This window comes from Schistocerca cancellata, chromosome 2 (genome assembly GCF_023864275.1).
Source record: "Schistocerca cancellata isolate TAMUIC-IGC-003103 chromosome 2, iqSchCanc2.1, whole genome shotgun sequence".
Classification (NCBI taxonomy): Eukaryota; Metazoa; Arthropoda; class Insecta; order Orthoptera; family Acrididae; genus Schistocerca; species Schistocerca cancellata.
Genome location: NC_064627.1, coordinates 285,059,856 through 285,082,343, shown reverse-complemented (window position 1 = coordinate 285,082,343; position 22,488 = coordinate 285,059,856). Strand labels below are relative to the sequence as shown.

At 44.9% G+C, this 22,488-nt stretch overlaps 1 protein-coding gene across 2 annotated transcripts in view; it reads right to left on the bottom strand.

Annotated features, from left to right (window-relative positions):
* Window positions 1-22,488, bottom strand: part of LOC126161628 (dehydrogenase/reductase SDR family member 11-like) — a 126,494-nt gene that overhangs the window by 27,330 nt on the left and 76,676 nt on the right. For both annotated transcript variants that reach the window (XM_049917587.1, XM_049917588.1), the window contains exon 3: window positions 5,588-5,717. In XM_049917587.1, the coding sequence (XP_049773544.1) occupies window positions 5,588-5,717 (130 nt within the window). The remainder of the gene's footprint in view (window positions 1-5,587; window positions 5,718-22,488) is intronic.

Below are 22,488 nucleotides of genomic sequence, written 5' to 3'. Positions count from 1 at the left end.
AGTATATCTTTTTAATATTGGCGTTTAACTCTCCTTAGGACTAAATATTTTGATTTTTTAAATTCAATCAGTGCCAAATTATGTCATTCAGAGACAATTAAATATTTCTGTGTTGTGTACCAGTTTTAGTTCTGGGATCTGGGATCAGTTTTCCAAAACTAATTATCGTAGGTTTTATGTCAAACTTCATTATTCAGGCAGTTTATATTGTTTAAAATTCTTGTAGTTAGATTATTCACTTTACCAGTATCAAAGGCATGCCTTCTCATTATGGCAGTTCACATTTAGTACTTGTGCACAGCTATTATTATTCAAAACAGAGTACGTCTGTGATATTATTATTATTATTTAAAGAAAACTTTCACCGTGTACGGCCGTCCGGCACGCGTGTTATCGGAGAGGATTGCGCTGTCGTGTTGCGATGATGACAGACGCCTCGCTCAAAAGACCCACCGTGCTTTTGTTCACTGATAGGTCTCCGTAGACATTCTGTAAGGCCTATGAATATCTGCGATGATGATGATGATGATGTTTGGTTTGTGGGGCACTCAACTGTGCGGTCATCAGTGCCCGTACAAAGTCCCGAATTTTACATAGTCAATTTTCTTTTCGCAATCCAATATAGTCACTCTCACAACTGATGCTGATGATAATGAAATAATGAGGACAACACAAACGCCCAGTCCCCGGCAGAGAAAATCCTCAACCCGGCCGGGAATCGAACCCGGTACCCTGTTATCCAGAGGTACCAACGCTAGGCCCTAGAGCACGTGCTGCGGACGATATCTGCGATGCTCTGGTGCTCCACCGAAAGAAACTCAATCACAGCTCTCTGCTTGGCACGCGCCTCTGTTAGCGGCAACATTTTAAATGCTGTGTATAGCTCCGCCTCCTAGGCAAACTTCATGAAACTATGACACGACGTCTCAAAAGAGATTCCAAATTTTTTCAACCGTAGTTGGCCGAGAAAAAAATGTGTTGCATTACTTATTGAACACGTCACGAATAATTTGTTGAAAGCTGCAAAGAGTCTTCAAAATAAAATTGTGAACAAGTGCCAGCACATACAACGATGACTCAAAAAATATTTTTACTTTTAATACTTATGTAACTATGAAGACCCAGATAAAAGAAAGGAAGGTAAGAGTTTCACATGCCGACGACATCGAGGTCACGACAGAGGGAGCAAAAGCTCGGCCTGTTTCAAGGATGTGAAAGGAAATCGGCTGTGCCCTTTCAAAAGGATCACCCCGGGATTTTCCTGGAGCTGTTCAGCCCAAGAGTCGTAGCACGAAAATAGTAAGCTCAAAAGGATGCGTCTAAAATCAGCAAACAACACTCTCAAACGCTTCAAGTAAGACGTATTAGCAGATTAATAGGCAGCAATCTGTGAAGGATCATGTGCTAAATACCAAAATTAAAACCTGATCAAATGAAACAAAGTCATATCGATTTCTTATGAAGCAGACAGTTACATTGATCGGAGTTCTGTATAAAAATGGATAAGAATGCAGAGACGGATGAGTCTACTAAAGGAAATGGCCATAATTGGAATGAAAAATGAAGAGGGGAAAATAAAGAAGGATATGAAGCAATGTAGCACCTTACCGTAACTCTTGCTAACTTTTAGACCGAAGGCGCAATGCAGGAAGTGAAAACAGACTTCACAGCAGATACAGAAGTAACAGGAAGACAGATGTCAACGGGGCCGTTTCCGTTTTAAATTATTTTTCTCCCCGGAGGTGAGGAAGAATTAGTAAACTTGTTGAACGGAATCGATAGGCTGCCTATCTGTTATTCCCAGGTCCAGGAATACACAAGAGTCATCGTAAGCTACTCACTCACACACAAATAATGTCGTTTCAGTAAGTCCTAAGAATGGAACCATGATTGTTGATCCTGGAAATATCTGAAGTGGCAATAGTATCCATGTTCTCACTGTGTCTTTTTTCCCTTGAAGAAATGTATTGTACATACTGTACTGTCTTACAAATTTATTTATTCACAATCGGTTTCGATCATTGATCATCTTCACAGTGGAGAAATATTGTGACAGCTTCACACGTCGTACGTGCTATTTAACCACAAAAGTTACCAAAGCTGACTTTCAAACTTCAGAGAAAGATCCCGACGTGAAGGACCTTTTTCTGATGTTTGAAAGTCAGGTGTGGCCTCTTTTCTGGTTAAATAGAATATATGACGTGCAGTTGTCACAATATTTTTCCACTGTGAAGATGACCAGTGATCCAAACAGGTTATTAATAAATATGTGTTTAATACAAAACAGCGTGTACCACGCATTTCTCCAAGGATATCGATGCTGTTGTCAGTCGCCCGAAACCTTTTTTTGATATTCCTTTTTTGTCTACCTACATTTCGGTTATATTGAACTCCAAGTTTAAACTAACTACTCATCCTTCGTACATCGTTTCTGAGATTACGCTACGATGACTCGTACTCTTTACGAGACTTTAATAGGTGAATAGTACATTTAATGTTATGGTTCAAATGCTTCTGAGCATTATGCTACTTAACTTCTGAGGTCATCAGTCGCCTAGAACTTAGAACTAATTAAACCCAACTAACCTAAGGACATCACACACATCCATGCCCGAGGCAGGATTTGAACCTGCAACCGTAGCGGTCGCTCGGTTGGTGTATCGCCTAGAACCGCACGGCCACTCCGGCCGGCTTTTAATGTTATATTTTACTCTTATGACGGCGACATGGAATAGGAAAGAAGGAAGAGAATGGTGCATTGTGTCTCGGCATAGTCTGTTTCATGAAATTCTGAGGGTGAGGTCAATATTAAAAGCACGCAGAAGAATGTTGCACTCCCGAGAAGAACACGACAAGTGCCACAGCCTAAATTCCTACAAACGTTGCTCGGTGGAACAGGAACAAAATAAGTAAACACGTGTCTCGGGTTATCTTCAGATACTCTACCGTTTCGGGAAAAACGATCGTCAAAGTTGTTGATGTGATTTGAATGGCTTTTAGCGCGCGACTGGTGGCATCGCGGCTTCTCACTTTTGCGTCCCGTGATTGAAACTCGATCATTGTTTTTGTTTATTTTACTTTATTTTAATTTTTTCACTTATCTACCCATACCTCTAGAAGGTCGCTACACGAAGTTCCTTATCAGAAGGGCGCTATATTAATTGTAAAATTACAACTTGGTTTCACAATAATTGTTCTCCTTTTATTACATAAAATTTCTGTGTATGGTTTTTTCAGGGTTACAATCTTTTTTATTCTCATACTCTTATATTTCATTCTTATATCAATTCTTATGTTTTATTGTTATGTTTATTCTTCAGAAAGCTTGGTGCATTCCTCAGATGACAATGAACATACACTCCTGGAAATGGAAAAAAGAACACATTGACACCGGTGTGTCAGACCCACCATACTTGCTCCGGACACTGCGAGAGGGCTATACAAGCAACGATCACACGCACGGCACAGCGGACACACCAGGAACCGCGGTGTTGGCCGTCGAATGGCGCTAGCTGCGCAGCATTTGTACACCGCCGCCGTCAGTGTCAGCCAGTTTGCCGTGGCATACGGAGCTCCATCGCAATCTTTAACACTGGTAGCATGCCGCGACAGCATGGACGTGAACCGTATGTGCAGTTGACGGACTTTGAGCGAGGGCGTATAGTGGGCATGCGGGAGGCCGGGTGGACGTACCGCCGAATTGCTCAACACGTGGGGCGTGAGGTCTCCACAGTACATCGATGTTGTCGCCAGTGGTCGGCGGAAGGTGCACGTGCCCGTCGACCTGGGACCGGACCGCAGCGACGCACGGATGCACGCCAAGACCGTAGGATCCTACGCAGTGTCGTAGGGGACCGCACCGCCACTTCCCAGCAAATTAGGGACACTGTTGCTCCTGGGGTATCGGCGAGGACCATTCGCAACCGTCTCCATGAAGCTGGGCTACGGTCCCGCACACCGTTAGGCCGTCTTCCGCTCACGCCCCAACATCGTGCAGCCCGCCTCTAGTGGTGTCGCGACAGGCGTGAATGGAGGGACGAATGGAGACGTGTCGTCTTCAGCGATGAGAGTCGCTTCTGCCTTGGTGCCAATGATGGTCGTATGCGTGTTTGGCGCCGTGCAGGTGAGCGCCACAATCAGGACTGCATACGACCGAGGCACACAGGGCCAACACCCGGCATCATGGTGTGGGGAGCGATCTCCTACACAGGCCGTACACCACTGGTGATCGTCGAGGGGACACTGAATAGTGCACGGTACATCCAAACCGTCATCGAACCCATCGTTCTACCATTCCTAGACCGGCAAGGGAACTTGCTGTTCCAACAGGACAATGCACGTCCGCATGTATCCCGTGCCACCCAACGTGCTCTAGAAGGTGTAAGTCAACTACCCTGGCCAGCAAGATCTCCGGATCTGTCCCCCATTGAGCATGTTTGGAACTGGATGAAGCGTCGTCTCACGCGGTCTGCACGTCCAGCACGAACGCTGGTCCAACTGAGGCGTCAGGTGGAAATGGCATGGCAAGCCGTTCCACAGGACTACATCCAGCATCTCTACGATCGTCTCCATGGGAGAATAGCAGCCTGCATTGCTGCGAAAGGTGGATATACACTGTACTAGTGCCGACATTGTGCATGCTCTGTTGCCTGTGTCTATGTGCCTGTGGTTCTGTCAGTGTGATCATGTGATGTATCTGACCCCAGGAATGTGTCAATAAAGTTTCCCCTTCCTGGGACAATGAATTCACGGTATTCTTATTTCAATTTCCAGGAGTGTAGAAACATTCGAAACATAGAAATTTCTAACATCACGAGGATATCGCAAAGGCATGGCTGTCAGAGTAACATTTCTTCATATGAATCTCACTCGGGAAAGAAACGTCCTTAACACTGCTAAAGATTTCATGCATTGGCAACAATTTCGTGGCGAACCATGCATAACGATCCACTTCTGCGAAAGCTGGCGCTTGCCATTGATTATGAAGTACACTAGAGGAATTTCAACGAAAACAGTTTCAAAAACTTTTTAAATTAATTTATTGTTTTCCATTTTAAGTTCATTCTCCAGGCATACAATTAGTAGACGAATAAGGACAACGTTATTTCAGTATTCTATGGAAAACATTCGTGCAGTAATCTTCAACGGACATGGATAAATAAATGAAAACCAAATATAAATATAATAATCGAACACGAGGCGGAAAAGTGTGAAGCCGCGACGTTGGTCAAAATGCCGTCGCTGTGGTTGGAGTGTTTCCCCACAAAAATGCATCTACATTACACTAAAAACGTTGACTGTCGTTTTCGCAGAAACTATTAGATATATAGAGATAACCTGAGACACATATTCACTGTTTTGACCCCTCTTCCACTGAGCGAAGTTCCTGGGAAATCGGGTTATGGCACTTGCCGTGTTCTCCACGTCGGTAAGACACAGAGTAAGAGGATGACATTACTGGGAATACAAATGAGATTATAATTTCAAATGGAGTATTAAATATGAGTGGTCTCCTGAAGCAGATGAGCAGGCTACAGTACAACAACCAGTGGGCTAACAAGTAGATAAGAGAACTATTCCTCCGTACCTGCTGATGTGGATGACGAAGCCGTCGTCGACGCCCCTGCTCAGCATGTCCTGCACGGCCTCCCTGGTGCAGATGCTCAGACCCAGCACGTTCACGTCCAGGATGCGCTTCCAGTTTTCCGTCTTGCCAGCTGTTCAAATAGAAAAAGAGCTTTTCAGTAGAGGAACATCGGCAACATAGACTTAAACTGATCAGCCAAAAAATTATGACCACTAACCACCGCGACGCTGGATGCAGCCTGGTGGTGTTGCGGGCACGTGACGCGGTAATAAAGGTATGGAAAAGGAGCAGACACGGACGGGGGATGACCCCAGCGAAGCTATTGGCTACAAATGGGGATATTCATTCAGATAAACGACTTTGACAAAGGGCAGATTATTATCATGCAGAGTCTGTGAACAAATATCTCGAAAACGGCGAAGCTGGTCGTATGTTCATGTGCTACTGTCGTGAGAAACTACGGAAAGAGGTAGAAGGACAGTGAAAGTACCACTAGGCACTAAATGTTTACACGTCCACGATTCTTCACAGAACTTGGGGTTCGGAGGCTCGTCTAGCCTGTAAGGTAAGACAGATGGTGATCTGTGCCGTCTCTCTACCGTAAGAGCACAATGCTGATTCACTCGCAAGTGTTTAGGAGCACACCATTCAACGTACAGTGTTGCACATTGAGCTCAACAGCAGACCAACCCTACGTATTCACACGCTGACCAAAGGATATTGCCGAGCGGTCCTAGGCGCTACAGTCTGGAACCGCGCGACCGCTAGGGTCGCAGGTTCGAATACTGCCTCGGGCATGAATGTGTGTGATGTCCTTAGGTTAGTTAGGCTTAAGTAAGTTCTAGGGGACTGATGACCTCAGCAGTTAAGTCCCATAGTGCTCAGAGCCATTTTTGAATCAAACGATATCGTTAATTACGATTGCATTGGGCACAGGACCATCGTGATTCGACCGTCGATCAATGGAAACCTGTTAGCTGTTATGGTGAATCACATCTCGCTACGATAGGTCGACAGTCGTCTCCACGAATGACGTCATCGAGCTGAACAGCAGCTCGAAACGTGCAGCGCTTGACGGACGCAGGCTTGTGGAAGCAATATTATGCTGTGGGAGACATTCTCCTGCGCTTGCATGGGAACCACGGTATCAATCGAAGATACGCTTACAGCTGCGAATCACTTGCGTCCCTTCATGCTCGATGACTTCCCCGACGTCCATGTTATCTTTCAGCAGTATAATTTTCCGTGTCTCGGAGCACCACCGTGCTACCGGAGTTTGAGGAGCCTTATCGTGAATTCACATTGATGTCTCGGCGATCAAGTTCGCCTGATGTAACTCCTGTAGAACCCATAGGGGTCGCTATCGAGCGCCATTATCGCGTACGCGAATTACACTAGGCCTGTCTATGTGTAGACATCTAATGCCTAATATTTCCAGAAACTTCCAACAGATTGTCGGATCCCTGACACGCAGAATCAGTGGTGTATTTTGTTCCAAAGGCTGGCAAAAAAGCTATTATGCAGGTGGTCATAATGTTCTGGCTCATCAGCATACACTGGTGTGCAAAACTTGAGAATGAAAGTAACTTTCGAATTATGTGCCACTTCCAAGTAACACAGATCGATGTAACTTGGACGTTACATATAAGGAACTGCTACAGTATAGTACAGAAGGTAACTGAGATAAATAAGCAATGAGACGCACAGAAATGACACTATTATTCAAATACATAAGTTACACTGAAGTCAGGACGATTCATGACGGTCCGCTTGACATTACGAAAGTCACATGGTTTTTAATAGCGTATGTGGTCACCACGGACAGAAATGCATGCTCTGCAACATGCTCAAATGCTGGCCACAGGTCTGGTAAGGAGCTCTTGCAGAGTGTTCCGTTCCGACATCAGGGCAGTTGAGAGTCGTTGGATGTTCGTTGGCGCATGTGGATGTGCTGCAGTTGCAGTACGTCTTCCCGCCACATCCGACACCTTCCCAAAGGGAAGGAGTCTATGTGATTGCCGTAAGCTTAGTAACAACAGTGCATCCCAATTTGTTATACAATATAGCACTGAAGATGGTCACTCAGTGACAGAAAATCGATTTTGCAATAGAAAAATATACGACCAATGCTGTCTCTTTTTTCAAGTATTCCCAAAGGGACTTAAGTCGGGTGAACGGGCAGACAAGTCAATTTCCTGAATATCATCTCGTTTCAAGAGCTCTTCCACCCGCTCTTTAAGATTTGGTCCCTCATTGTAATCCATAAAAATTTGGCACATGCGAATAGGATTCACGCACAGAGGATTCCATACAATCGTGATTACGTATGTAGACAGCTCATCGATTTCGGGAATCTAGGATTTCGACTACCTTTGTCTGTTATCGACATCGATACTGGCAAGATATTGGTCAGACTGATTCGAAAATTTCCAGAATAACTTAATTTCATGTATAAAATCCAATAACAAATGACAAAAGAAATATTTTTTCGTGTGATATAATTATAAATTAGCAGTTTTCTGATTTTTTACTTTAATTATACTGTGAAACGTTTCTTCTTGCCAAATTTCATGATTTTTCAAGGGGAAGAATCCTATAGGTTTTAATGAGTGAATTTGCGGGTTTCAAATTATGTGACATTAACCTCCGAATCTTTCGACTGAATTAACTTAGGAGCGTAATATTTTTAAACTACCAAAGGGCCATGGACCTCAGTATCTGACATAAAAGTCAGTTTGATGTGACTCCCAGTTCCTGAGAAAAAGGGGTCTTAACCGATGGATAGACATCAAGACAGTCGGATAGCAAACGAAATTTTTTTTCGTGTGATGTAATTACAAATCAACAATATTTGGAATTTTTCCTACGGTTGTGGTGTGAAACCTTTCTTATAGCCAAATTTCATGATTCTAGGTCAACGAGAAGTGGCCTGTATGTTTAGACGAATGCTCTGCGATTGTCAAAATGGCGATATAAATGGTTGCTTGTTTTAATTGCATTGATTTAGATGCTTCACTTTTATGCATCAAAAAAGGACACATGCCATAATATATGTATGTATGTGTATATTATACTGGGGACCTAGGAACGACGGAGAGGCTTCGTCCCTCCATACCCCTCAGTGGTACACAACCCCACAACAGGCCACAGCAGTCCATCCACCCCACCGCCGCCCCACACCGAACCCAGGGTTATTGTGCGGTTCGGCCCCCAGTGTACTCCCCCTCCCCCCCCCCCCACCAACCCCTTCCAGGAATGACTCATACCAGACGAGAGTCGAGTGTAACCCCAAATGTTTGCGTGGTACAGTAATTATGGTGTACGCATACGTGGAAACGGTGTTTGCGCAGCAATCGCCAACACAGTGCCACTGACGTGGAATAAGGGGAACTAGCCCGCATTCGCCAAGGTAGATGGAAAACCGCCTGAAAAACCATCCAGAGGCATGCCGGCACACCGGACCTCGACAGTAGTAAGCTGGGCGGATTCGTGCTGGGGACCGGCACGCCTTACCGCTCGGGAAGCAACGCGATAGACCGCGCGGCTAGCCGGGCGGGCTACCAAAATGTGTGACATAGCTTTCAGCATGACGCGTCTGTCCATTGCTGAGAAAAAGATTTTGAACAGTCTGGCAGACAGACAGGCAGACCGGCAGGAAGGCAGACTGACAGACGGGCAACAAAGTGATCCTATTAGGATTCCGTTTTTACCAAATGAGGTATGGAACCCTAAAAATGAATTAGGACTGAGTGCATCCCTAAAGAGACGCATATGGGGAAGTAGCAGTCACAATAATGTTGACGGGCGAGTGTTGTGTGCTCAAAGATTTGAATGGCAGTGCGCCTCTGTAACATTATTCCTCCTCACCCCGTAACACCTGGAGCACCAGAATGATCATGTTCGACAGTGGTCCTGATTGTATTACGCAATCCCACATTAAGAGGGTAAGTCCCGAATTACTACTCAGAATATGTTCTCATCCAATAAGAGCAGGTTACCCCATTCCTTGTTGGTCAATTCCTTACGCCCTTGGAACCGTTGCAAACGGCGCCGCCGATGTACGAGTGTTAACGGAACACAATGTCACGATCGTCAGAGAAAGAGACCACGACCGGCAAGTACCTCAGGGGAGTGCGAGATCGTGTGCCTTTTAAAGTTACGCATATGTAGGCTAGCTAATTGGCCACCCAGTACTGGTACGAGGTAAGATGAATTTCTTGTACGGCTGAACGCTAGCAGCCGAGGTATCAAGAGTGCCATGGCAGTTCTAGCTAGGTGACCGGCATGGCAGAATCCAGGTACAAAGACGAGCAGCGTCGGCAGAAATGGATAAATCAAAAAGCTGGGAATTTTGACTGCTGTTGCTCGGATAGCCTTTCTGCAGCAGGTGCATCAAAAACGGCGGAGTGTCAGACAAGCTGAAAGAAGTCATCTTAAAGTTCTCTGAGAATCTTTAATTATGTACTGTCAAGTATTAAAGCAAATTTGAATACATTTGTGATCTCAGAAAAGTGAGGCACATCCAATTACACATTATTTTTCAATCTCTTTAAAACTACAGAAGTTAATATTTCATAGTGACCAAACATTTTCACAATGAACCTCTGAATTAACAACTGTTAACGGCTTAATGCGATTTCAACAAATATCTCAGACTATAGTATTGCACAATAGCTGTCACCCCAGAAAGCCACTCATCTGTATCTTTTGTGCTTATTACTTATGACTTCTTTTACTTCTTTTTTATTACACAGATGTTTGTCGAACGTAGTATTCTCCACATTTATACAGCACATGAATGTATCATGAATATCTCATATCTTGACGTACTTGTGTAGTTATTTAATGTACAGTTTACCATTTTGCTGGTAACTTTATTTAAATGTTGCTTGCAAATGCTATCAAAACCTGTGCTAATTTAAGAGTGATGAATCGCATGTGTTAGTGGATACCACAACTGAAAAGATAACCAGAAGACGCTTCTGTCAAGAATTCATAAATAATTGGTTAAAAAAATTAATGACACTTCTTTCTCATCTAAAGTGAGTACGCTTGCGCAAGAATGATATTCATTTATGAACAAATCTTTATTTCGAAATAATGTGAATGATCTGAGTGTCACTGTATATGTATTAAATTCCTTTATTTAAATATTAATCTAATATACTTGTTTAGTCCAGTAAATGTTCAAGTTGAATCAAATCATGCCTGTACAGCTTAAGAATGATGTTCAGTATTTTTGGTGGAGATGGTCTAATGAATTCTCTTACTGCTTTGGTTTTGATGAAAGTCTATGTGTGTGTGTTAATGCAGCTAGCCGCTAACTTGGTGTAATGTTTTGTCTGTACAGAAGTGTATCTGTCGCCTTTATCGCTCTCTCACCCTCATACTCAATTCTGTACAATAAAGTCAAGGGCTTAGGTTTTCTTATCAGGCTTATCCGTGCAAAGACAGACAAAAAAATTATACTAATGGGAGGATTCTGAGTAACTTCTAGAATTCCATTCGCTCTCTCTTTCTCTCTCTCTCTCTCTCTCTCTCTGTCCTTTATCTGTGTACAGTTCAAATATAAGTTACATGAAATCAGCCTAGTAGAATCTCTGGTGGAGCCCTTCGTCTTAATATTCAGCGGCTGGCTTGCTAGAAAAGATCTTTACATACGTTATTATTATTAAGCGCTGCATTCAGTTGGGAAAAATCGATCGTTTTGAACACTTCGTTCAGTTTACGACAGATCTAAAATTTCAGATGTGGACGAAGCCTTTTTGGACGATTTCAATAAAACTCAGAGATTGCAGGCTCTCTTCGTCACAGCTGAAACTTCCCAATTAAGTACAGGGCCCAGACAATCATCAATGATTCAGACAGAGCACGCATTCGTCATTCACTCTAGAATAAAATGGTCACAAACCTTATTTCTGAGGAAAATTGTATATTGAATCCATTTCCGTACATGTTCCGTTTCCGTGGATTTTAAGTCTCATGCAATTTACTTTTACAAGTCCTTCTTTCTCTTTATCTACCACGCTAGCGGCACAGACTTTCCTGTCTCGCTTTAGCGCGAAGAAGAGTAAATAAATCTCCTTTAGCAATCCGAAAATCTTCCAATCGATACTTTCCGAAGCTGTTCCTTTCTCTCTTTCCCTATAATGACCATGGAGCATACATCTCTGTACCTCTGTTGTTCCAAAGAATAAACGTACTAGAAAAATACCTTGGCGTCGACGAGCTGTCGGCGCATATATTACTAGAAAATCTGCTCAGATACTTTTCAAACGTAAATAAATGTGGATGATTTGATTGACCATTATTAATTATTGCGTGGTAGAGGGTAATTTTCCGTGGGGCGATTACAATGCCCCTCGCAGCGAGCGAAGTTTGTGAGGTCAATTTTTATTCACCGAACACACTTCGCGAGCTATCTATTAGCGTGGATAACCCGGAAGTGATGATTGTCAGTCCTCCGACTGAAAAAGAATATTATGTTTGAACTAGACGAAGAAAAGAAATGTTGAAGGCAGAAGAAATGAAGAGACCGATACCGCGGCTGTATTACTTTTACGTGCATCTAGGTGTTATGTTTGCTGTGCACAACCAAGGAAGATGATCTTTCATGAACTTATGTCAGGGTCTACACATTCGGGAACTTTCTTAAGCAGGGAAACCTTGGAAAACCTCTCAAGCTTAGACCCCCAGCCTACGGTACATAGAAGATAGGAAAGCCTATAGAAGAACAAAAATAATTTTTCAAATTTATCTCTAAAGGAAATATAGGGCTTAATTTGTATCACGATTTGGAGAAGAGTAGTTTGTGCCTCTAGCAAAAAAAAAAAACGTTTTACAATAAACAACGTGAATTTGCGTTTTACAATCTTGCTCCTAGGACAATATCTTGCGGTGCTAAACTCCCCCGGGTCTTGCATGTCCCCGACGTCCACATTTGTAGTCGGTCTTCTATGCGGCCCCCTCTGTCGTTGATCTTCTACGCGGCCCACAATGGGAAGAGTAGAAGGGACAGGGATACTCGAATACACATGCAACATTCATTCCAAAAGAATTAGCAATGACCAAAAGGGAAACTCTTCCTGTAAGAGAACTGATTAGGTTGCACCGTCCAAGATTCTCCTTTTTGAAAGCAAAATCCTTGTGGCTTCATGGATCCTTTTTGTTACGACGTACTTCAAGGAATTCAACCCTTAATTAATGATGTTGCCAAAAGCAACATCCGATTTACTCTCGTTTGAATACTCCTTTTGACTTTGCCTCCCCACTTGTGCTTATAAGTCCAAAAGTTTTAACAGATTTTCTATGACTGATTTGTTCTTCGTAATTTAAAGGATTCATGTAACTGACTATAGATTTTGGATTCAAATCATCGAATAATGGAAAGTGTAGTTCATTTTATTCCAAGACATCATCCTTATTTCCTTGATAAGTCATATAATTTAGCTATACTCAAAAAAAAACTTTTTATTCTAAATACATATATTTCTACGCTTGAGTGCTGAAATGTAGAAGTTATTAGCATTGAGGAATGCGGATTCACTTCTTTCATTTACTCTCTGATTCATACGGCGTTCATCCATGCTCATATATGGAAATGGATTTTTCACACAAAATTCCCAAACGAACACGAACCATTAAATTACTACTGAATCTATGAATACTACTTTCTTTAATCATTCAATAATAAATTAAAACTCTTAACTTCAAATTATACCACCTATTCCTTTTAAAGTTCAACATGAATCAAATGGTTCAAATGGCTCTGAGCACTATGGGACTCAACTGCTGAGGTCATTAGTCCCCTAGAACTTAGAACTAGTTAAACCTAACTAACCTAAGGACATCACAAACATCCATGCCCGAGGCAGGATTCGAACCTGCGACCGTAGCGGTCTTGCGGTTCCAGACTGCAGCGCCTTTAACCGCACGGCCACTTCGGCCGGCAACATGAATCAGTTTATCCTCGCGTTTGGTGCGAGTCTCTTACAAAGGATATCTGTATCGTCTATATCGATTTTAATTCTCGCGCCGACGTCAACTGTTTTGCGCGGGAAATAATCTTTGCGGCGTTAACCGTCACTCACGATTCACTACCACAACACATCCCTTCACATATTTACACATTTAAGCGTTCACATGAGATTATATATGAATCTTCACTCGAACCTCTTTAGATTATTCAGCGTCATTTGCGGGGAAACATTTCATTCTTCTTGAAGGTCAGTCAGATCCTTTATACATCTTGATAACTTTAGCAATGCTAAAGTTCTATGTTCACCCAAACCACAGGTGAAACCTATCTCCACTATCTTTTTTACAACACTCAATAGTACTAATTAGTCACTATTTCTATACTCTATGTCACTGACTAACTATTTCAATTTAAAGGCTTTTAACACTACACACACACACACAGTTTATTGTTATATTTTTCACGAGCGTTCATCTCTGTCACTCGGAACACCATTCCTCCCTATCTTCTAATCTTCATTATATCTAAATATCCACGTGTATGCTGCCGGTCTATAGTGTCCAACGGGCACAATATTTCGGCGATCAAACATGTCGCCATCATCAGGTGAACTGACGGACTGAGCTCCTGTGAACGTGCTGGCACGGAGATCCGTACGCTATGGCTGCTCAGAGGGAACTGGGTTTGGTCGCTTTTTTTTTTTTTTTTTTTTTTTTTTTTTTTTTTTTTTTTTTTTTTTTTTTTTTTTTTTTTTTTGCATTCTCTGCCCTAAGGGGGCAGAGCGGGCTGTTGTAGGGCTTGCTATTTACCCTTTTCAGCCATGGGTTTTTTGTTGTTCTGTTGGGTCTCCGTTTATTATTTTTCTTGCTAGGGGGCGGGGAAAGGGGTGGATATCTCCCAATTGGGAATTTATTTGCAGGAGTTTGTAGGGGACAGTTCCGGTATTTACCTTAGCGGCCAAGGAAAACCTGCAAAACCCGGCCAGAACTGCTTGTGTTTTGCCTTCTCTTTATTTTCCGTGTTGCCAGCTTTGGCGCTGGCGTTCACGGCGGGCAAGGGCGGCTTCGCGTCTTCTGCCGCGCTCCGCCTCTTGCTCCTCTCTTTGTCTTCTGGACTGCTCGTTCAGGGCTTCCTCCTTTCTTCTCATGCGCTCACTGCATTGGAGGAAGCTCGTCTGGTATTCGTCTCGGTCGGCTGGGTCGTCGTCGCTCAGGAGTTCGCTGTTCACAAGTTGCGCCATGTGGTTGACGAACTCCTTAGTTTGGACGCTTGAGTCCTGACGTGCTACCGGTGCTCTCATGCCTTCTGTCGAGACCTGTGTGGCTCGACCGATGGTCAGCTTCTTCGGCCAGGCCGTTTGTGTGGCCTGCTCGCGGCTGGGCTGTGCTGCAGTTGTTGCCAGCCTGTCGACTTGGTGCTGCGCCTCCTTCTTGTTGGTGTCGCGGCTAAGGGACTCACGTAGAGTGAGGCAGGCGGCCTCCATCTCCGCATGGAGAATCATGCGGAATCGTGTTTCCGCCTCCTGGAGGGCCGGCTCGATGTCGGGACTAGCTGTCGTCGCCGTCTTCCCACTCGCTGCGTCGCGCCGCCGCCTCCCTCCTCCGCCCTTGCCACAGGCGGCGGGGGAAGGCGGCCGCACGTGTGCGGTGGCCGCCGTCGAGTCACCTCCGGGTGCCGCCGTTGTTTCCGCGGCGTTGCCTCCTCCTCTCGTTGAATCCCCTGTCCCTCCGCGGCTCGCCGCGGGTGCAGGGCGTTGTCGTCGCCTTCTCCTGCGGCGTCGCTTCTTTGCCTGGGGCGCCGTCTCCTTTGTAGTGGCGGGATTTCGGCCGTTGAAGGCCTGACATCCGCGCCAGCTGGCGACGTGCTCACCGCCGCAGCGGGCGCACGTCGGTTTGACGTCTTTGGTGCTGGTGCAGGTGCGGGTGTCATGGTGACGCCCGCACTTGACGCACCTGGCGGCGTTGCGGCAGTACTTTGCCACATGCCCCTCCTCCTGGCACTTGAAACACTGCGGCTTCATGTCCAGGTGGGGGGGGGAGAGTCTCCGGCTGCACGTGGAAGCCCAACAGCTTCCGGATGTCAAGGACGTCTCTGCCGTTGTCCGCCGCTGGTGTGGCGACGATGAACAGAGGCGGCTTCGCCCTATTGGTTCTGTTGTGCAACCTGACGGTTGCCCCAACAAAACCTTGGCGGCGCAGTCCTTCTTCCACTGCTCGCTCCGTCATGATCCAAGGTAGTCCCCTAAGAAGCGCCTTGGTGACTTCTTTGCGACGAGTCTTTTGACCCATCGCATCTCTCTCCGGGGCGTCCACCATGTGGGCGGCCACAAGGGCCTTCAGGGCCCTGTAGTCGTTCCAGTCCGCGGCCTGGAGCTTGATGGTGGCGTCGGAGTCGACGGACTCAACGACGACCTCCTTGTCGCAGCTCTGCCCCATCCCATCGTATAATTCCACCCACTCGACCTCCTTGCACTTGATGTACAGGGCGGGAGTGGGGGAAACTACTTCTTCTGTCGCCGAGTTGCCGCCTCTCGCGACATCACGTCCCACGCTGCTCATCTTAACCATACTGCGCGAGGGCTTGACAATTTGCTTTTTTTGCCGTCAAAACAGCAGCACGACAATTTGCCACCCGCGCGCAGTACGATCTCCTCGCTCACTCTCCCGCAGTAGCAGAGCGCCGCGCTACAGTGACCTGCACGCTACGGCTGCCACAACTCGTCTGCCGGTTTGGTCGCGGCGGCGGCCGATTTAAATACCCTCCGCCCGCGGCGCGCTCCCTCCGCCGTCCGCGCCCAGCGCCACGGTCGCGCGGTGGAACAGATTGCGACGGCGTCTGAGATGACGTCGGTGTGATGGCTCTGTCCGCCGTGGTCGTCACAACTATACGTCTGCTCGATTTACTCTTGATTAACCCGATCGCTGGTTCCCAAGCCTTGCTAAGATTATAGCCACAGTCCCGGTTTATGAGGTCGTCATTGGTGCGAATTTCGATGGCCTCTCTAACAACGCTGTCCCAGTATCTCGACGTCTGTACCAGAATCCTCGTGCGGTCATACTCCATGGCGTGATTTTCCGACAAACAATGTTCAGCGACCGCCGACTTGCTCGGATACATCAGTCGAGTGTGCCTCTGGTGTTCACGGCATCGATCCTCGACGGTACGCATCGTCTGACCAATATACGACTTGCCACATTGACACGGAATCTGGTACACGCCGGCCTTCCTCAAACCGAGGTCATCTTTGGCGCTCCCCACCAGTGCACGAGTTTTATTTGGAGGACAAAACACAGTTCCGACCCGGTGTTTCTTCAGAATGCGGGCGATTTTCCCCGAGAGTGCGCCTGTGTATGGAATAAATGCAATGCCTACCTCCTCCCTCGTGACTTCATCCATCTCAACAGGTTGTGTTGCAGTGGGTGGGCGGAGAGCACGTTGAATCTGCCACTCTGAGTACCCATTTTTTCGAAATACAGTTCTCAGATGTTCCAATTCCTGGGGTAGACTCTCTGCGTCAGAGATAGTGCGCGCCCTATGTACTAGAGTTTTAAGTACCCCATTCCTCTGTGAAGGGTGGTGGCAGCTGTCTGCATGCAAATACAGATCAGTGTGCGTAGCCTTCCGATACACCGCATGACCTAGGGTGCCGTCCGCCCTTCTCTTGACCAAGACGTCAAGGAAAGGTAATTTACCCTCCGTTTCAGTCTCCATAGTGAATTTGATGTTGGGGTGTATGGAGTTTAGATGTGTAAGGAAGTCAAGGAGTTTATCCATACCATGTGGCCAGATGACGAACGTGTCGTCCACGTAACGGAAAAAGCAAGTAGGTTTCCATACGGATGACGACAGGGCTTCCTCCTCGAAGTTCTCCATGTACAAATTCGCTACCACCGGTGAGAGTGGGCTACCCATGGCGACTCCCTCCGTTTGTTCGTAGTATTCTCCATTAAAAAGAAAATACGTGGAAGTCAAGACATGCCTAAAAAGTTCAGTGGTCTTCTCATCAAACTTCTGACTAATCAATTCTAGTGACTCTCGCAGGGGTACCCTCGTAAACAAGGAAACGACATCAAAACTCACCATGATATCTGACTCATCCAACCTGAAGCTATCAAGGCGTTTAACAAAATCCACGGAATTACGGATGTGATGAGGGCATTTACCCACATAAGGACTTAATATTCCCGTCAGGTATTTGGCCAACAAATATGTAGGTGCCCTGATGTTGCTGACAATGGGGCGTAATGGTACCCCCTCTTTGTGAACCTTCGGGAGTCCATATAGTCTAGGCGGTACCGGACCTTGGGGTAACAATTTCTTGGCGTCACCCTCCGGTAAATCTGCGTCTGGTACAGACGTCGAGATACTGGGACAGCGTTGTTAGAGAGGCCATCGAAATTCGCACCAATGACGACCTCATAAACCGGGACTGTGGCTATAATCTTAGCAAGGCTTGGGAACCAGCGATCGGGTTAATCAAGAGTAAATCGAGCAGACGTATAGTTGTGACGACCACGGCGGACAGAGCCATCACACCGACGTCATCTCAGACGCCGTCGCAATCTGTTCCACCGCGCGACCGTGGCGCTGGGCGCGGACGGCGGAGGGAGCGCGCCGCGGGCGGAGGGTATTTAAATCGGCCGCCGCCGCGACCAAACCCAGTTCCCTCTGAGCAGCCATAGCGTACGGATCTCCGTGCCAGCACGTTCACAGGAGCTCAGTCCGTCAGTTCACCTGATGATGGCGACATGTTTGATCGCCGAAATATTGTGCCCGTTGGACACTATAGACCGGCAGCATACCCGTGGATATTTTGATTATCAAATACGCCGGGAGAAACTCAAGAATCACTTCATTATATCTTTTTAAGTCGTTATGAGGAAATAACCCTTTTATTTTGTTCGATCCCGGGTATGCTAACAGATAAGCTCCAGGATTCGGAATTTGTAGGATAATGTATGGTCCAGTATATAGTAACTCCCATTTCTTTATACTTTTCTTTATTACGGATGATTTGGTATGTCGTTTAACTAGTACCTTCTCGCCGACATGGTATGTCTGTACCCTCTTGATTAATTTGTCATATCGTTGTTTTCTTTGATCAGCCTTTTTCGTCATATTTATGATAGCCTGTCTTATTTTTTCTTCCCAAGGCATCTCGGTTTCCTGAGTTTCGGGTAAATGGTCAGTCCAGAAGTTTTCCTCTTTTGCTTCGAACATCAATTCACGAGGTGTATATCCAGTTGAGGAGTGGGGCATGTTATTGTATATTTGCTCAAACTCTTCCACATAATTTGCCCACGCAGTTTGCTTATTATGGCAATACGTCCCCATAAATCGATTGAATTCTCTAAAAATCCTCTCCACCAAATTACCTTGTGGGTGGTAAAATGATGTTAGTACGTGTTTCACACCGACTTGAGACAAAGTCTGCTTCCACCGGAGTCCCGTGAATATTTTAGCATTGTCAGTTATGATCGCCTTTGGTGTACCAACATGTGGAAGATAATCTCTTATCAATCTTAATACAATTACTTTGGCTGTAGCCGTCTTTATCGGGTATAGCTTTACGTATTTCGTGCACACATCGAGAAATGCTAACACATATTTAACACCACCTCTTGAAGTAGGTAACGGTCCACACAGATCGCACGAAATTAATCCTTTTGGTTCTTGTACTAATATAGAGCATAATCGGTGCTTAGTCCCTATTGAATCCGGCTTTGTTTTTTGGCAGATTATGCACCTCTTTAAGACCTCATGCACTCTGCGCTTTATGTTGGGGAAATAACAGTACCCACTTATCTTTTCTGCACATTTTGTCGCACCGAAATGTCCCCAGGTTAAATGAGTGAACCAGACAAGTTTCTCTATTTGTGCCTCAGGTATACAAACACACCAACGGACTTTGTTTGGCCTTCCACAGCGGAAAAATAATACGCCATTTACCAGCTTGTAATAATTTGCGATCTGATCCGAAGGTTGCTGTTGTAACCTTTGAATGACACTTCCCCATTGAGCATCCTTTTTCTGTAACTGGGCCATATGCACACACAAATTGATGTAGTACGTTTATATGGATTTTCCTGCAGCAGCAATATAGGGAATTCTGAGGAATTATTTACTTCAATCTCTTTGGTTAAACCCTGCGGTGACCTTGATAGAGCGTCCGCAATAATGTTTTGCTGCCCTGAGACATGTACGATCTTAAACTGGTATTGTTGCAGAGCGAGAGTCCATCTAGCCAGTCTGGGGTGTAACAGTTTACACGTTTGTAAAAACGTTAATGATTGGTGATCGCAATATACGATAGTCTTCGACCCATATAAATAATAATGAAATTTTTTAAATCCCCAGACGACCGCAAGAGCCTCTAATTCTGTCGTCGTGTACGTTCGTTCACAGTTGGACAAAACACGACTAGCAAACGCAATAGGACAAAAGGTAAGCTGTCCATTTATCTTGCGTACTTGGAAAAGGCACGCTCCAAGACCCACATTTGACGAATCGGTTGACAAGTAGAATTCCTCTTGCATGTCCGGATGGTACAAAAGCGGTGCATTTACTAATTGCTTCTTTATCTCTTCAAATGCTTCTTGACACTCTAATGTCCAGAGCCAGGGCACATCCTTCTTCAGCAAACTATTCAGAGCTGCTGCATTCATGGCCTGATTCGTTATAAATCTTCTAAAAAATGATGCAAGACCCATAAATCCTTTTAATTGCCTCCTATTTCTTGGTGTTGGAATCTTACTAATCGCCATTAGCTTCTCCTTGGTCGGTAAAATTCCCTTTGCGTCAATTATATGCCCCAGGAACTTAATTCTATTTAGTGCAAAATGTGATTTCTGTAGGTTAGCAGTTATTCCCATGGTTTTGAAAACGTCCAACACCCGACTCAGTAAAGTAATATGCTCTTCCCAGGTCTTCGATGCAATAAGCATATCATCAACAAATACTGTTATCCTGCTTCTTAGTTCTTGGCCTAATGCGTAATCTAGCGCTGCTATAAAAATTCCAGCACTAATGTTGAGTCCGAAAGGAACTACAGTAAATTGGTAACTTCTTCCCGCATAAATGAAAGCTGTATATCTCCTTTATACATCATCCAGCTTGACTTGCCAATAAGAACTCCGCAAATCGATGCTCGTCAAATATTGGACATCCTGGAACCGTTGTATCAGTTCGTCTATGTTTTCCGGATGTGTCCTCACTGGAATTATAATTTTATTTATTTCCATGGCGTCGAGTACCAGTCTCACAGTTCCATTTGCTTTTGGCACAACCAACAATGGGGAGCAGTATGGGCTTGTAGAGGGTTCGATCAAACCCCATTTCAACATGCGATCTATTTCCTTTTGAACTTGAGCCTTTAACCTCCAGGGAACAGGATAGAAAGTTCTACAATACGTTTCGTGCGGCTTAACGTAGAGATGGCATATGTATCCTTTAATCACTCCTGGCCTTTCATCAAACACGTTTTCATACGCTTATAATAATTCTTTGAGCTGCTTCTTCTGATCTTCAGTGATGCAGTCGGATTCATTTAACTTCTCATACACTAATTGACCGAAATCTCCTTTGACTTTGAACTCATTATTCACGTGCTGTTTAGAATTTTGTGCAGTCCTGATTACTTGCACACTGATCCCACTATTATATTTTCTGGTAAGGCTTTCTTTTTTTAACAAGTCCAACTCAATTTCTTGTTTATTTACATTTAACCAAATTTTTCCTGTTTTAAAATCTATTCTGCATCCGTATTGGCGTAGGCTGTCGACTCCGATAATGCAGTCTACCACCAAATTTTTCACAACAAGGAATGTGCTTAATATTGCTACCTTTCCTACTTCTACACTAAGTAGTGACTGCTCTTTTACATTCGCCGATCGAGCCCCAACGGCGCCTATTATTTTGCAATTTTGAACTGGAAAAATTGGTACTCGTCTTATATTTCTGATCTTGTTGAATAGAGCCTCCGAAATAACATTTGTGGTTGCAGCTGTGTCTAAAACCGCCACTATAGGTACAGTTTCCAAAATGACTTGCACTTCGGCTACTGCCACCTGTTCCTTATTCTCATCTTGGGGTTCTAAGTCCTCGGTCAATTCATCTGCCAGTAATCGTCCATCATTATAAGTTAGCATGGGTACACATATCCTGTTGCCCCTCAACCTATTGTTGACCGCTCCTCCGGGGCACGAGTGGGTCCTTACAAATTTGTTGGATTTTGATTCACCTGGTGGTTGACCTCATCCGTCACTTCGGTAATTACCGGTTGATTCGCGGATGTCCGTCCCCACTGATGTTGGTTATTTGAGTTTATTCCCCCCGGTTGGTTCCACTTTCTATTACTGTTATTGTTCCAAGCTTGTGGTCTGAAATTCCTTTCGTTCCCCCATACGGGATTGTATCGTTTCCCATTCCTGTTGTTCCTTTGATAGCCCCTCGCAAGACTATTGCCGGTATTATTATTGAGATTTTGAGGGGTTTCTCCACTATTTATCGATCTCTGTGCGTTCCCTTGCCTACCATTTGGCGGAGGTTCTATCTCCCTATATTGGAATCTGTTGTTACGGGCTTTCTGGTTGTTCTCTTCTATAATGTCTATATGATCTAACGTCGTGAGGAACGACTCCAGGTCTTTATCGTTGCCGTAAATTAATTGATTCCGGATGCTAGTTGGTAATCTTGCCTTGAGTATGTTTATTGTGTCTGGCAAAGGCATAGGTCTGTCCCAATATCTAGTTTTATTTATATATTTTTCAAAATACTTCCTAAGGCTTCCTTTCGAAAAAGAGAAAGGCTCTGGGTAGAGCACCTCCTGCCTTAGGCGTTCCTGTACTCCTTCTGACCAGAACTTTGCTAAAAACGCTTTCTCAAAATCGTCATAGGTCGAGCAAACAGAAGTCATGTCCGAGGC